The sequence below is a fragment of the Dreissena polymorpha genome, chromosome 3 (assembly GCF_020536995.1).
Source record: "Dreissena polymorpha isolate Duluth1 chromosome 3, UMN_Dpol_1.0, whole genome shotgun sequence".
Taxonomy (NCBI): Eukaryota; Metazoa; Mollusca; class Bivalvia; order Myida; family Dreissenidae; genus Dreissena; species Dreissena polymorpha.
The window spans coordinates 122362764-122380723 of NC_068357.1; the positions used below are offsets into that span (position 1 = coordinate 122362764).

The 17960-nt window shown below is 31.5% G+C and overlaps 1 protein-coding gene across 1 annotated transcript in view; it reads right to left on the minus strand.

Moving 5' to 3' along the window:
- LOC127872561 (deleted in malignant brain tumors 1 protein-like) overlaps nucleotides 1-17960 on the minus strand; it is an 88962-nt gene that overhangs the window by 27884 nt on the left and 43118 nt on the right. Inside the window, exons 9-11 of the mRNA XM_052415887.1 lie at nucleotides 12390-12562; nucleotides 8579-8735; nucleotides 3208-3380 (exon numbers count right to left, since the gene is read on the minus strand). Of these exons, the coding sequence (XP_052271847.1) occupies nucleotides 3208-3380; nucleotides 8579-8735; nucleotides 12390-12562 (503 nt within the window). The remainder of the gene's footprint in view (nucleotides 1-3207; nucleotides 3381-8578; nucleotides 8736-12389; nucleotides 12563-17960) is intronic.

The window sequence follows — 17960 nt, forward strand, 5'->3', positions numbered from 1 at the left end:
TCTATTATATTTTCTTACATTAACATTTGTTAAAAGATGCATATAACGCTTTAATGCACAAAAAGGTTAATTCATTCTTGAGATGGCCAGCTAATCTTCTTCATGTTTAAATACATGAATGACATGACAAATTATATCGTTATCGCGATCCTTGGAGCCAGCGTATCGCGCTGTAATGGAACTGTTCACATCAACGAATCGTCTGTGATGTACTGTTTAATAAACCGGCTACCGATTTACCGACGTCAATCAAAACTAATAGTCGCCAGTTAATCAATCAGATCCCCCCCCCTCTCAAAGTTGAATGCTCTATGGAATAAACCCTGATGTCGAGAGTTTCAAGTGTATGCTGACATATATAAGACACATTTACAAATCTGTGACGTGCATTCAATATATTTACATGACTCGCTCGGAATAATTATTGGTATCATAGAGACTACGGATTATATAAGTATATACTTTGCGTTGTATGTAATTTGAATATATATTGTCAAATCATTTTTATTATAGAAGTGTCAAATTGTTTGTATTTTTTATTTGCAATAATATATCGGTATATCGGTATACTGCGGTATGCATTCAAACATGTTAAACATATATAAAATACACATACAAAATATTGTATCGCGGTACGGTTAGGCTTAATCGCATGTTTTTTACTTCGTAAAACACGCATAAAGCTTTCAATTACCTTGCGCTATAAGATTTAATGCTCATAAATCGTGTTGCAATCGATTTTGAATGTGTAATATCAAAGCAGCGGGACACTAGGATCCATTTGATTCTGCCTTTAAAAAATTAATTGGACGGAGCTTTAAATTTATTTACAATCAAGGCGTTAAATGAAAGAAGCAAACAATGTGATTGTATTGTGCAATTAAATAATAATAAGCCAACTTGATTAATTTATTAGAGAAAATATATATGATTGATAAGCGATAATTATATTTCTCATTTTACACATAGCAGTAGAATGATGAAGTACAAAGCTATCAAAAACAAAATTTGAACATTGCAATCATCAACAATGTGTGTTGTTTGCTGTTTTGCTACTGTTGATAAATAAAAACATTTTTTTTTAATTCGAGCCACAATACTTTTCAAGATGATCACTATGACAACTTGCTTAAGTAGATCTTATTATTTTTGTCAGTTCAAAAGTATAAAAGCAGGTTATAAAATAAGAATAAACTTAAAATATGTTTCGATAACAATTTACCAATTAAACCATCTCAGGGTTGGTTGTATGTGTGTTGTATTGGTGTAAAGAATCTTAAATCGTAAACTATCAAGTAGTGTTTAATTTGATTTGATTACAAATTATAAATTTTCAAAGTATATTTAAGCCATGTTATTTTATATATATATGCCATATTATATTCCATACTGCAGTCCATATGAATCTTCTTTTCAGAAACAGTGCTGCAATATGTGGCAATACGGTTTCAGGAAAATTCCATGCATAAATATGAAGTAAGTATGTTCCTTGTCCTAAGTTCCTTATTCCTTATTAAAGCTCAACACATTTGATAAAATATTTAACGTATAAATAAGCAAAAGAGAATCAACACACAACCAAACGTTGTTTTATTTGTGAATTGATTTTCGAATTAGGAATAAGCAACCCGTTCCCAGTTCATATCCTAACCGAATTAGCAAATACATCATATATCTATAACTAAATCGTCAAAAAGCACCCAATGAATATGAAATATTAATCTCATTTACGAATGAAAGTGAATGTGAAGAAAATCGAAAACATTCAATTTATGTATTTTGATTAATTGTGTTAATTCTGTTGTGTGTTTTTTTTCAAATAATAATAACAAAGCATGTTGCAGGGTTTTATTTAATTATAGCACAACTGATTTTTTCGCGATTAAATAAGGTTCCTTATAACGTATTCAAAAACAATAAGTAACCGGTATGTGCTTACTTAAAAGTAAATTAAAAAGTACAAAAGCGTACTTCATATCAATGAAAATGATTATATAACAATTATTTGTGCAAACTTTTGAGAGGTCATATTTGGAAATTATAAACCAGTTTTTTTGCGATTGCATAAAGAAATATGAAACTGTTGAGATATCTTCGGCGAAGGGCTGGTCGTCATCTAGCCCAGGGACCTTTTGTATGTCATGACGGCTCCTAATGGTATGTCAAGGTTCAAGGTCACCGGATAAATTATTTGCCGGAACGAACAAGAAAATGCGTTTTCGGACTATTCAATAAATAACGGAAACACGAAATTTGAGTGCGTTAAGCACAGGTGCTTTGTTATTAACAAAAATAAATTAAAATATAGAGGAAATTCGAGTAAACTTCCCGGTATAATAAAGTCAACTTGGCGATCTTTCGACGTGCAATATTACTGATAAGATCATTAGTTACTCAAATGATAGGTTCTGATCTTTGTTTTACATTGACATTTATAGACGAAAGTAAGTGACTATACACTAAAATAAGTTCTCGTTATTAAAAAATTCCAAAGCATTAAGTGCATCCTGGTTCATATCAAGATTTGATCTATCTGCTGTTGCAAATCCTCTACAAATAGCACTATCCATGATTCACGTAGCATATTTTGGATTATTCAAGGAACTTTTGATCACGTGGAAAACACACAATCTTCAAGTTGGATATATATTTAAAGCAAGGTTTTAGTTCTTAAACCACGCAAACACTGAGTAATGGATGAAATTCCGACTATATTTGATAGAAGTGGGCCTTATGATAGAAGAAGTAACTTATCCCAAATAAACACAAAAGCATGTAAATAAGTTTAATTTTAGCTACATCATTAAATTATAGAGGGATTGTTTTATTTTTGAAAATATTTCCTTTTGATTCAGTTTCTAGGCTGCGGGCTCCCCCCCCCCTCCAAAAAAAACAACCTGTACTCGTATGATCCTTTATGAAAACATAGATAGTTAAAGTACGACACAAAAATAAAATATTGAGTGTCATCATTATTTTTCTCAACTTTATTAAATCGTTTATATTTATTTTACTTTTTTGGCACAATTTTGAACTCCATGCACTAAAGCAAAATACTGTTTATGCATGCGCTAAAACAGAATGAAGTTCAGGGGTTAAATATTGAGATGAGAATAGTATCATTGAATAAATGATATATACATACTTATTTAATATGTTTTGCGCTGGTTAAATAAAATAGTATAATAGTGTTCTGTAGATACGTACTGCAATCTACTCCGACATCTTCGCTATGACCACAGTTGTGCTCGCCCCAGTTTTTAGTCCGGCAGTAGGACAAACTCGACTCGGTACCGTTGCACTTCAGGTCATCCAGCCATATCTGACCGGTACCCTGTCCATATGTGGTCGAATTCAAGGCTGCGGGTGCGAACCCGTTCCTGCAAAGATAGTAGTTATTGCTATTAGGATTGAAATCAAACAGGTCTTAATTGTAAAATAATAACGTAACAATATAACGTTATGAGCAAACCTTTACGTTGTTTAAAATCTGAGCAAGCCTTGTTTCAAATTTACCGGTGCAGGTCTTGCGGGCTTGAGATCCTGTAAATTATATAGCGAGAAATAACCTGAAGACAGCAATTGAAATCACGTCTTTCCGCTTGTTTTTAATTTGACATGTTCGAGGATATAGTAAGGGGAATTAAAAACAAATCGGAATAAACTTTGGTTTTGGGGGTATGCCGTTCATTACTTGCAGTTGTTAATTGAAAGTTATTTGTAAGATTGTTTCTCAGTATATTACATTTTATACACTAATAAACTTAAAACGCATACAACTATATTGATAGCTTACATATAATTTCAGTCATATATTTATAAATAATGTACTATGAGCAAAGCAAAAAACTAATCGCTTTAAAAAAATAATTGGCATGTAATGTCCCCATAGGCAAAAAAATCTATAAAAATACAAAGAAGAAAAATAATAAGTGGTATTGTTCTGGAAGACTAATGAGGTTGTTCTGGAAGACTAATGAGGTTGTTGTGTTTTATCGTTCGTCAATCCTCTACAAAACAAATATTACCACGTAAATTAAAGCTTGAATATTGTATAGTCTTTATTTATTAATTTCGTACCTTTCTGTGTTACCCCTGTGTTTGGTAACATTTTAATTTATGGGCATATATACGTATAAGATGTTATTATATTCTTATAAGGGAAATATGTTATTCCAGGGAAGGCAATTTTTTTCCCAATGGAATTATTGAACAAACATGATAAAGGCAAATCCTATAAGATTACATAAAATACTTTGACTTTTTACATATGAAGGAAGCAGTCTATTCCAGGATGGGGCCAGTCTATTCCCGGGTGAGGTCAATTTTGCTCGAAAGGCATGATTAAAACAAACTCGGTAGATAAATATTATTTTAATTAAAGAGTTGGCCGTATAGAATCGATAACTGCTTTTGAATGAGCATATAATTGTATTCATGGAACAAGGATTCAGCCGTAAACAAATGTTAAGCTACGTTGCAGTACGAATATAAATTGTAAATTGAAATATACTAAAAACACAAATAATACCGGACTCAACATGTTTTTTGGGTAAATCCCTGTTAAACATAGACTTTTCGGTGTGTTATTGAATAATTGATATGTTTTGATATCCCAAATTTTATTCCTGTACGTTACTACACACAAGTGTATAAGTATGTTATTTATATTATTTATGACATTGTGTTGATTGATTTATATTTAATTTATTCCTGCCTATCAGAGAGAAAATATAAATAAAATTGAACGTTATAAACCCAATGACCTATGCATGAAGATTACAACTGGAAAGTTGATCGTATGACGTCAAAAAATCCATGAACCCAGGAACAGAGAAATAGTTATGACGTAATTGACAAGCGAAGACACAATGACGTGAACAAAATCCAGGGGCAATACTGTAAAGTAATAATAAACTATTAATGGGGGGCTACTGCAAAATGGAACCACCAATAAAACAAGCCTAGTTGATTAAATATTAAGAATCAAATGTATAAAAATGGTAATTCCATTAAAGCGACACTTTTGGAATCAAACAGTATATAGGTGTTTTGACAACCGACGACAGAAATGACTTGATGTACGATGCGAGTCCAAATGTAGTTTTCATGCAGATTTGTGCATACGACACAAAGACACAATTTTGTTCAATAGTGAAAAATACCCATAATATCACTAATGATTCCAATTTTTTAGAGAAGAAAGATATAGTGAGTCGAAAACCATCAAACACGTGTTTTTAAGTACATAAGCATCGTATCCTTTTGATAAAAACAAGTTAATTATATTGAAAAGTTTAATAAGAACATTTGGTTTAACATATTTTAATTTGCGGACACACTTCAAAACATCTCCATAAAATGATGGATGGGAAATTCCATTATTTAAATGCCATTTTAAAGAAACATTAAAGAAACATTATATTTTGAAATAAAATCACCATACTGAGAGTAAAATTTAGCGAATTTTCTTCTTAGGTTATGATACAAAAAGCCTTGTTTTAGCAATTTTTTTGTTAATATTAGATTACGATCATTAAAATCTTTAATACATGAACATGCTCTGGCATAACGTACCAACTGCGAAATGTAAATACCATAGGAAGGTCCTTTAGGGATGTTGCCATCTAGGAAGGAAACATTCACAATTTCAAAGTTAAAGTCGTCCCGTTTGTCGTATAAACTAGTTTTGATCAAATTATTATTAATTAAATGTAAGTCTAAATACGCAGCGTCTGTATTGGATATACACGATCTATTTAAGACTAGTTCTTTGGGGTAGATTTTGTGAATATATTGTTGAAATAATGGATTATCTTAATTAAGTATGTCATCAATGTACCTACTAGTAAGATTAAAACAATTAATCAAATCTACTTGCTTAGTTTTAGATAATTTAAACATAAATTCGCTTTCATAACAATATAAAAAAAGGTCAGCTATAAGTTGCGCACAATTAGTACCCATAGGAACGCCAATAATTTGTTTAAATATTTTACCATTAAATTCAACAAACAAATTATCCAGAAGAAAAGTAAGTGCTGCACAAAAGTCAAGACCAGTCCAAATGATGTAATTATCTAATATCTGATTAGTAAAAAAAGCTGTTTTAGTGTTTAAAGCTAGATACAAACACTTCTCTCTAGCAAAAGTTATTTCAATCAAAGAAACAAGTTTGGATTTTTTTAAAGCGTGAGGAAGCGTTGTATATAGTGTAGAAAAATCATAAGTACTTACCTGTGACACCTTATATTTTTTCTTTTCAATTTTATCAATATCTTCTTAGGAGTTTTTTATTGACCAAAATAGGTTAATATTACTATTTTCATAAACTTTATTACAAAATTTAGCTATATGATATCTAATAGCACTCAATGCAGATGTAAGATACACTGATAATTGTTTGGTGGTACAAGACACTGAATTAGCGATAAAACGACTTTTATATGGCGTCTTATGTAATTTAGGTATCCAGTAAAGTGATGGCAATTTCTTGTCAGTAATATTGACTATTACACTTAATTTTTTGCATAGGGCAATATGGTCGGCAATAATTTCATTAGGTTGCTTATTGTACTCACAATATGATGTAGTTTGTGAAAGTTTTTGTGAAATAGTTTGAACATAAAACACTCGTCATATTATTATAACATTATTAGATGCCTTATCAGCAGGAACTATGACGAATTTAGATTTTAAGTCTTCAAGCAATTTACAGAGATTTTGTTTATTAAATTTAGGTGAATGTGGTAGGGCCAAAGGATTTGTATCATAAAAACATATTTTATTCATGGCCATACTAAATATTTTTGTTTTCCAATCATTGAGTGCAGTAATTTCAGCATTTTCCTTCCTGCACCATTTTGTGCAATAATCCTGTAAGGATGTTACGATTTTCTTAATGCAGTTATCAAAATCAACAGGAATAGGCAGTCTGTACTTAGGGCCTCTGCGTAGTAAATCTCTAAGGTTTTTATTTTGAATGAAATTAAGGTCCCCAGTAATAACATGTCCAACTGGACCATATATATATTTGGAACTAGAACAGTCAGATAATGTAGGACAATTTCTTATTACATTTATATCTGTGGAAATAGAATTATAATTAAAAACGACACTTCTTACAGGTTTACTATATTTGTAGCAAATAAGTGGTGATTCAGTATTGCGGAAATAAGGGGGAATCAACCGACGTACATTTTTATCATTGAATATTTTTGGAAGGTCAATTAAATCAAGACCTTGGTTACAAAACTCAATTTTGATACGATTTCTAGTTTTGTTAAGTGCATTTTCAATAAAAGGTTTAAGATAGTAGTCAGTGAAAGATTCAATAAAACAAGCACATTCATATAGAGGGTCAGATTGAAGCAAAATAAGTTTACATTCCTTATCAATATGCGCCAACGAAGAAACAGAAAGAGAGCAAAGTGCACTTAGTAATTTATGTTTACCCTCATTTTGTAATAATGTGTAGCAGTCATTTAAAGAAAGCAGACGTTTAAATTTACGCCTTAAGTTACCATTTTTCCTAATGCCGTGAGAACGTTTATTTCTTAGACGTTTACTAAACAGAGAAAATGAATTAATCGATTTATTTTTAGAAATTGTTCCAACATTTAGAATATTATCATTTAATCCAAGTGGGTAAGCTGATTGCAAACGTTTAAAGTATAAAAAGGTATTCCTATGGCGGGTCAATATTGACCCCAGTGACATGAATAGAATAACCTTTGTTAATAAACCTTTACGATGTTGCAACAATAACAATCCTCTGGACCGTGCAATTTCAAACGAGCGTATTGTTTCGACTGTAAGAAAACACAAATTGACCAAAGAAAGGGCAAATATTGACCCCAGGTGCATTATTTGAAGAAACTGTTTAAAACAAAACCACTATATAATAGACCATAAAACCTCTGGACACTGAGGTTTAAGAAAATAAGATGTGTTTTTATAGAGTGTTCACGCTTTGCATACAACAGTAACACGTTACCACTTGGGACAATTAATATTGACGCTAAGGACATCATTTTAAATTCCTAGATAGATAATCACAATACAATATTAAATAAAAGTGTTAAACTTCCATGTCTTGCGGTTTCAGAAAAAAAGATTATTTGGATTTACACTACAAACATATAAGGAAAACAAGTGACACGAAGTCAAAGCAAATGTAAACCTCCAAGTAAATATATTTGAAGACTCTGGCCACAATTTGATGTTATACATATAACAAGTACAACTCTTAGCATAACGGTTTAATAGAATACGATCTTTTCACTTCATTAATATAAGGAAAACAATTTTACCTTAGGGCGGGACCAATCTGTTACCCAATATGCATGATCTGAACATACATGTTGGAGGCCATTCATTCAAAGTAAACTGAAAAATACCTAATCTTTGAGCTTTTATGTTAAAAATGTTTAACTCTGCTTTACCATGTGTGACCTACAACATAAACAACGCATGCCAAAACCTACCACAATTGATCAACATTAACACTTTGGTTTCATGTTAGCTAAAAAAAGATCATTCAGATGCCGGTAAGAAACTCAACACTCATGTTACAAACCCGGAGAATCCCAGCATGCGACAGACAACTATTGCTGTCGAATTGTTGAAGCCGTGATCGCAGACTGTACCCCATATGTTGTTGTAAAATACTTCGAGACGCCCCTGGCTAGGCCTGGATCCATTTACCAGACGAATATTGAAGCCGGAAGTGGAATCTTTAGGATAATATAACTTATGTGAGCATGATAAAACAAAAACATGATATTTAAATAAGTATTATCAGCTTCATAGTAAAATTCGGTTAAGAGTAGACTTTATTGTTTTATTTTAAGTCACTGAATTCTGGTTCATTTAATGTGCGAACATATCAGTTTATAAATTAAACATTAATACGGTTGGTCTGATTTATATTTCAGAAATCTTTTTTTATCGGCGCATTTGAAAAGCGTGAAAACAATGTGAATATTCTTTATTGAACGTGCAAATGCTGACCCCGTCATCAAATGTTCAATAATTTAAGAAATATTAATATGACACTAGTTGTTACAATGACATTGTAGTATTTAAAAAAGCGTATCTTCGTAGATTTTGTTTGTCATGTGCATTTACGTCATAGAAATTAATATTGTTAATAGATTCATTTAAACAAATAGAGAAATTTGCACAACCATGTTTGACATGTATTTTGATAATTAATTAGAAAATTAAATAGTAACTTGTCAAATTGTTTAAATTGTAAACATATCCGAATATGACAAAATGCGTGAATATTGTGATTGTTTGTGCATTTATTACTTGTTGAACTGTTGTATGTAAATAACCATTTATATACAGATTGAACATGATTAAACATAATTATTTGATACATAGCGTTTTGTTTAACTTCTATATGTTGAAAGCACTATCATTAAATTGCAACACATTAATTAATGACCAAACATTGTTCACTGAATTCTTATAGCCCCCCCCCACCCAGTACAAAAGTTGAACCAATCAACCTAACCCCCCCCCCCCCCCCCCCCAAGTTTAATGCTCTATGAAGCTGGCCCTTATGTCGTATATCGAGAGCTTTAATGCATGATGACCTATATAAGACATATGTATAAATCTGCAATGTGCATTGAATTTTGTTACATGACTCGCTCCGAAGAATTATTGGTATCAAAGAGACTACGGAATATATAAGTATATACTTTGTGTTGTATATAATTTTGATACATTTTGTAAAATTATTAATTTATAGAAATGTCAAATTTATTGTAAGTCCATCGCAAGTTCATGGTAGGTGTTTGTTTTTTGGTCTGTATATCGATTTACCGCGGTATGCATTCAAACATACTAAATATAACAATACATATACACTGTATTATATCGCGGTACGGTTTGGTTTTCTAAATTTGACTTTTTCATTTACTAAGCACTGTAAAGTTTAATGTTCATAAATCGTGTTGCACTCGATTTTGAATGTTTAATAATAAAGCAGCAAGAAAACAGCATCCACTTGTTTCTGCCTTTATTAAATTTATTGAGCAGAGCTTTAAACGTATTTGCGAACACAGTATTAAACCAAAAAACAAACACAAACAAACAGACAAACAAACAAAAAAAAGCTTTTTATTGTGTAACTGAATTATATTAAGCCCACTTGAATGATTAATTACATAACACTATATTTGATTGATACGCGTTAAATTATGTTATATATTATAACAGTTCACACATCAGCAGTACAATTCTAAGAGACACAGGTATCAACACAAAATTTGAACATCGTAATCATCAGCAAAATGTGTTGTTTGCTGTTTTGCTACTGTTGATAAATACAAACATTTTTTTTTAATTCGAGCAATTTATTCAATTCTATTCAAGATGATCACTGTGACAACTTGCTGAAATAGATCTTATTATTTTTGTCAGTACACAAGTACAAACGCAGGTTATATAATAAAAATAAACCTTAAATATATATCGATAACATTTTACCAATTTAACCATCTCAGGGTTGGTTATATGTGTGTAGTATTGAATCTTAAATCGTAAACTATCAAGTAGTGTTTAATTGGATTTGATTACAAATTATTAATGTTCAAAGTTAATATAAGTCATGTGGTTTTATATGCATATGCCATATTATATTCCATACTACAGTCCATCTGAATCTTCTTTTCAGAAACAGTGCTGCAATATATGACAATACGGTTTCAGTAAAATTCCATGCATACATATAAAGTAAGTAGGTTCCTTTTCCTTAGTTCCGTATTAAAGCTCAACTCATTTGATACAATCTTTTACGGATAAATAAGCAAAAGAGAATCAACGCACAATCATTTGTGAATTGATGTGCGAATAAGGAATAAGGAACCCGTTCCCAGTTCATATCCTAAACAATTTAGCAAATAAATCGTATATGTATAACTAAATCGTCGAAAAGCACCCAATGAATATGAAATATTAATCTCATTTACGAATGAAAGTGAATGTGAAGCAACTCGAAAACATTCAATTTCTGTATTATGCTTAATTGTGTAAAGTTTGTGTTTTCAAATAATAATTACATAGCATGTTGCAGGGTTTTATTTAATCATAGCACAGCTGATTTTTTCGCGATTAAATAAGGTTCCTTATAACTTATTCAAACACAATAAGTAACCGGTATGTGTTTACTTAAACGTAAATTAAAAAGGACAAAAGCGTACTTCATATCAATGAAAATGATTATATAACAATTATTTGTGCAAACTTTTGAGAGGTCATATTTGGAAATTATAAACCAGTTGTTGTTTTTTTGCGATCGCATAAAAAATTATGAAACTGTTGAGATATCTTCGGCGAAAGGCTGGTCGTCATCGAGCCCAGGGACCTCTTGTATGTCATGACGGCTCCTAATGGTATGTCAAGGTTCAAGGTCACCGGATAAATTATTTGCCGGAACGAACAAGAAAACGCGTTTTCCGAATATTCAATAAATGACGAATACACGATATTTGAGTGCGTTAAGCACAGGTGCTTGTTATTAACAAAAATAAATTAAAATATAGAGGAAATTCGATTAAACTTCCCGGTGTAATAGAGGCACCTTGGCGATCTATCGACACGCAATATTACTGATAAGATCATTAGTTACTCAAATGATAGGTTCTTATGTTTGTTTTACATTGACATTTTTAGACACAAGTAAGAGACTGTACACTAAAATAAGTTCTCGTTATTAAAGAATTCCAAAGCATTAAGTGCATTCTGGTTCATATCAAAATTTCATTTATCTGCTGTTGCAAATCTTCTACAAATAGCACTGTCCATGATTCACTTAGCCTATTTTGGATTATTCAAGGTACTTTGGATCACGTGATAAACACGCAATCATCAAGTTGGATATATATTTAAAGCAAGGTTTTAGTTCTTAAACCACGCCAACACTGAATAATGGACAATATTCTTACTATATATGATAGAAGTGGGCCTTATGCTAGAAGAAGTACCTTTTCCGAAATAAACACAAAACATGTTAAACAAATTTAATTTTAGCTACATCATTAAATAATAGAGGGATTGTTTTATTTGTTGAACATATTTCCTTTTGATTTTGTTTCTAGGCTGCGAGACCCCCCCCCCCCCCCTTCCAAAAAAAAAAACATATGGTACATTTGTTGTATGTACCTGTACTTCTATGATCCTTTATGAAAACACAGATAGTAAAAGTTCGCACTAAAGCAAAATACTGTCTATGCATGCGCTAAAACAAAATGAAGTTTAGTGTTTAAATATTGAGATGAGAATAGTATCATTGGATTAATGATATATACATACTTATTAAATATGGTTTGCGCTGGTTAAATAAAATATTATAATAGTGTTCTGTAGATACGTACTGCAATCTACTCCGACATCATCGCTATGACCACAGTTGTGCTCGCCCCAGTTTGTAGTCCGGCAGAGGGACAAACTCGACTCGGTACCGTTGCACTTCACGTCATCCAGCCATATCTGACCGGCACCCTGTCCATATGTGGTCGAATTCAAGGCTGCGGGTGCGAACACGTTTCTACAAAAACAGTACTAATTAATATAAGGATTTCGATCAAACAGGTCTTAATTTTAAAATAGTAATTTAACAATTATAACGTTATAAGCGAACCTGTAAACCGGTACCTTGTACATACGTGGCCGAACTCAATAATACGGTTTCGAGCACGTTCCTACCAAGAGAGAAAGAACTTGCTGTAAGAAGTTCGATCAATCACGTTTATATAATTAAAGTGTCCCCATCTGGAAACAAAACATGCAAAATACCAAGAACACAAATAGTAAAGTGTTATTGTACTTTAAGACTTATGTTTGTTTTTTTAATTTAATCGAGCGTCAATATTTTACAAAACAAATATCACAACGCAAATTTAAGCACGAAGATTTTAAGAGGCATTATTTCTATTGATGTCGTACAGTTCTGTGTGACCTCTGTAGGTGTATTGCAAGTTTGGATCCCAGGAACATACTTTGAATAAACTTATTCAGGACGCCAACAAATACATATGCGTTTAATTTTTTAATTAATGGGAAAATACACTTAAATGTTTTATTATATTCTTATAAGAGAGACATTTTATTTCAAGAAAGGAAACATTTCACCCCAAATAATTATTAGAAAAACTTGATAAAGGAAAATCCCATGAAATAACATAAAATACTCTTTTTCTAGGCATTTCGGTTTCAGAGTAGAATTATACAGTTTTTATTTTTTACATATGAAGAAAACAGTCTATCCATGGGTGGCGCCAACTTTGTCCGAAAGATGGGATATGGAAAAAGAAACTTAGTAGATATCTATTGTTTTAAATAAAGAGTCGGCATCATAATATCGATAATTGCATGTTATTGTACCCATGGAACAAGAATGCAGCCGAAAACAGCTGACAACCGCTGTATAGCTACGTAAATGGTCGCGGTAAGAATTTAAATGGTGGAGAACAGATAGTTTGTAATCTTAATAATACGATAGTCATATCAAATGCAGTAAATTAAGCATCGCTTATAAAATATAATAAAAATAATACCGGACTCAACATTTTTGGGAAAAAGCCCTTTGAAACATAACGAAGGCTTTTATATGCTTTAATATCCCAAATTCTATCCTGTACGTAAATAAACACAACTGTATAAATATGTTACTGACATTATGAACGACATTTTATTAATTGATGTATATCTTTATTCCTTGTATTGTGTCGACAAATATAATAAGATTGTAAAATTATTTATTTTTTTTTGTTTTTTTTTTGTTTTGTAATTCAGTGTTTATTTACAAGGTCTCTCTGAATCTTCACGACTACATTATGCGCAGCCTTGCCCCTGTGACCTATCATAAAAAATATTTAATTGTGAGCCAAAGTAGGTCAAATTTACCCTGGCTGCCAGACACATTTTATTTTGCAAACAAGTACATATACAATTTTTTTCCCAAGGGAATTATTGAACAAACATGATAAAGGCAAATCCTATAAGATTACATAAAATACTTTGACATTTTACATATGAAGGAAGCAGTCTATTCCAGGATGGGGCCAGTCTATTCCCGGGTGAGGTCAATTTTGCTCGAAAGGCATGATTAAAACAAACTCGGTAGATATATATTATTTTAATTAAAGAGTTGGCCGTATAGAAGCGATAACTGCTTTTGAATGAGCATATAATTGTATTCATGGAACAAGGATTCAGCCGTAAACAAATGTAAAGCTACGTTGCAGTACGAATATAAATTGTAAATTGAAATATACTAAAAACACAAATAATACCGGACTCAACATGTTTTTTGGGTAAATTCCTGTTAAACATAGACTTTTCGGTGTGTTATTGAATAATTGATATGTTTTGATATCCCAAATTTTATTCCTGTACGTTACTACACACAAGTGTATAAGTATGTTATTGATATTATTTATGACATTGTGTTGATTGATTTATATCTTTATTCCTGAAATGTGTTGACGAATATAATACGATTGTTTAAATAGCATTGAACAAAAGCATGAACATGTATGCGTATTGGCATCTGGTCCCTGACATGAGAGGTGCATGTTCAAATTGAGACCCACTTGTCAATTATACAAGCACATTCGTCGTAACTATATCCCCCGCCACATACAGTTTGTTTATGGATGTCTTCAACTCTCTTGCTATATGGTAAAATCCTAAAACATATTTAAGTGAAGGGTAATTGTGTGTATTTTTTTATCGCGATTCTCTTCATCGACAAATATACACCCATGCAGTTTCATACGGAAATCTTCTAGCATAAATGGCATATAGCCCCATACAGTTACAAAATACAAAACTACAAATGGCAATAACTCTAATATAAGAACGTGTAGGGTTATAGTTTTTGTGCATGACATTTATCATCATTGATACCAATACACACATAAAGTTTCATGTTGAATTCTTGTATGTTATGTGAGATATAGCCATGAAAAAGTACATCATAAAAACAAAGGGCAATCACTCTTATTTAAGAAAGCGTTATTGCTCCTGTGCATGGCACTTCTCATCATTGATATGTATACACCAATGAAGTGTCATGTTGATATCTTATATAGTTTATGATATATAGCCATTAAAATGTTTGTGACGGACGGACAAACTGATGGACTTAGGAATTACAGACTGACGGACGGACGGAAAAATGGAATAATTGTTCGACTTTCACCAACGTTTTAATTTTAAAATAACAATCAACTAATTACGAATATCTAAAAAAAGTAATTGGAAATTTGTCATATTTACTAAATAATGCGTTGAAATGACTCAACCAAGGAGTGTGAAACTTTGACTAAACCAAAGCGTGTCCAACTTCGAACATTTTTCCGCTATGGATATGTCAGTCAGTTACATTTAAAACGGATTTTGCAGTTTTAAGCCTACGTTCAGCGTTTAGATAATCAACTTTAATTTTTATGGAAAGCTTTTATAAATGATAGAAAACCTTTAGTTAAATACAAAGAAAACAATGACGTCTTTCAAACTATAACGTTTTAAAGCTCCTTTGGACGAAATAGTGACGGCACTTCTTATTGTGTTTTTTGACGCTACACGCCTAATTTATAGACGATTTGAAGAGAACATAAAACTTTTTTGTTAAGCAATTCTACTAATAAACCTGTCAGATAACGTCTTAATATTGTTTCTATTTTCTACTTCCATAATGCTTATCATAATACCAAATTTGGTTTTCCGAATTCAATGTTCCTTCAATATTTATTTTTTTTATAATTCAATATCCAGACCATAAAATCAAACATATATAATTCGATAAAAATGTAATTTCAGTACGAATTAGCTTATATATTATATTGAAATCTTTGCATCTTTTTTGCAAATGCTTCAGTTTGAAATATTTTTGGTTATGTTATTTCCTTAACTTTCAAAGATGAAGTGTCATTTCAAGGTTGAGATATTGCACATGCATTTTTTACCGTTTAACTAATAACAAAAAATTGAAGCAAAGCAAAATTTGAAACTTCCATTACGATATACATCATATATATCATAAAGCACGTTCGCATAAGTCTACTTTCTGAGGCCATAGCTCCACATATTTTTTGCAAATGAATTTAGACTACATTTCTGACGTTATAGGCATGCTTTTAACAAACGTGGGGCAACACCGCCATATCACATAACAAATACTCAGCTTATTGTGGCCATGTGTGCCATGATTTGAACAAACTCGGTAGAAGAAAAGAAGTGGTTTATTAACACATACTCATCCCCTGGACCAAACATATTCAGATGAGACGATTTGTTTTGGTTTTATTATTTACATATAATATAAAGAAGTGAAACTCCAGCTGCTGGAGCAGTATTGAATTCTCATTATAAACAATTAGTTGGTCCTTTATTTAAGGCAAGTGACCGATTGCCAAAACAGTACAAAACAGCACAATACTGCACAATACAAACCAACATAAACACAAAATATGAATAAAGCTGGGGTCACCGCCTTGGAACGGTCAATGTAAAGCATTGGGGGTTTAAACCGGTTATAGAGCGCTCAACCTCACACTTGGCCAAGCAATATTCATAATACATTTAAGTGTAAATAAAATTTAACCTCATTGTATTGTAACTCAAATTAAACAATAATAAAAGGGAATTAAAACGCATTCAATTTAATTACCATATGATTACTCAATGGTAGGAAAGATACCAGAGCAACAGAGTTACAACTTTTTGACCAACGATCAAATGAAACTACAAACAAGTGTCAACTACATTTCTTTTTTATAGAAAAAGATTTAAGAATATAGTGTCATTAAGTTAATATTTCCGATAATCAAGCAGCAATAATGGGTGTAAAAATTCCATATTACATTGCTTGGTTGCTTATGTGACTGCTAAAAAATGAAATAATAATAATTAAATCAAACAAGAAACGCCTATCAGAGAGAAAATATAAATAAAATTGAACGTTATAAACCCAATGACCTATGCATGAAGATTACAACTGGAAAGTTGATCGTATGACGTCAAAAAATCCATGAACCCAGGAACAGAGAAATAGTTATGACGTAATTGACAAGCGAAGACACAATGCAAAATGAACCACTAATAAAACAAGCCTAGTTGATTAAATATTAAGAATCAAATGTATAAAAATGGTAATTCCATTAAAGCGACACTATTGGAATCAAACAGTATATAGGTGTTTTGACAACCGACGACAGAAATGACTTGATGTACGATGCGAGTCCAAATGTAGTTTTCATGCAGATTTGTGCATACGACACAAAGACACAATTTTGTTCAATAGTGAAAAATGCCCATAATATCACTAATGATTCCAAATTTTTAGAGAAGAAAGATATAGTGAATCGAAAACCATCAAACACGTGTTTTTAAGTACATAAGCATCGTATCCTTTTGATAAAAACAAGTTAATTATATTGAAAAGTTTAATAAGAACATTTGGTTTAACATATTTTAATTTGCGGACACGCTTCAAAACATCTCCATAAAATGATGGATGGGAAATTCCATTATTTAAATGCCATTTTAAAGAAACATTATATTTTGAAATAAAATCACCATACTTAGAGTAAAATTTAGCGAATTTACTTCTTAGGTTATGATACAAAAAGCCTTGTTTTAGCAATTTTTTTGTTAATATTAGATTACGATCATTAAAATCTTTAATACATGAACATGCTCTGGCATAACGTACCAACTGCGAAATGTAAATACCATAGGAAGGTCCTTTAGGGATGTTGCCATCTAGGAACGAAACATTCACAATTTCAAAGTTAAAGTCGTCCCGTTTGTCGTATAAACTAGTTTTGATCAAATTATTATTAATAGTTAAATGTCAGTCTAAATACGCAGCGTCTGTATTGGATATACACGGTCTATTTAAGACTAGTTCTTTTGGGTAGATTTTGTGAATATATTGT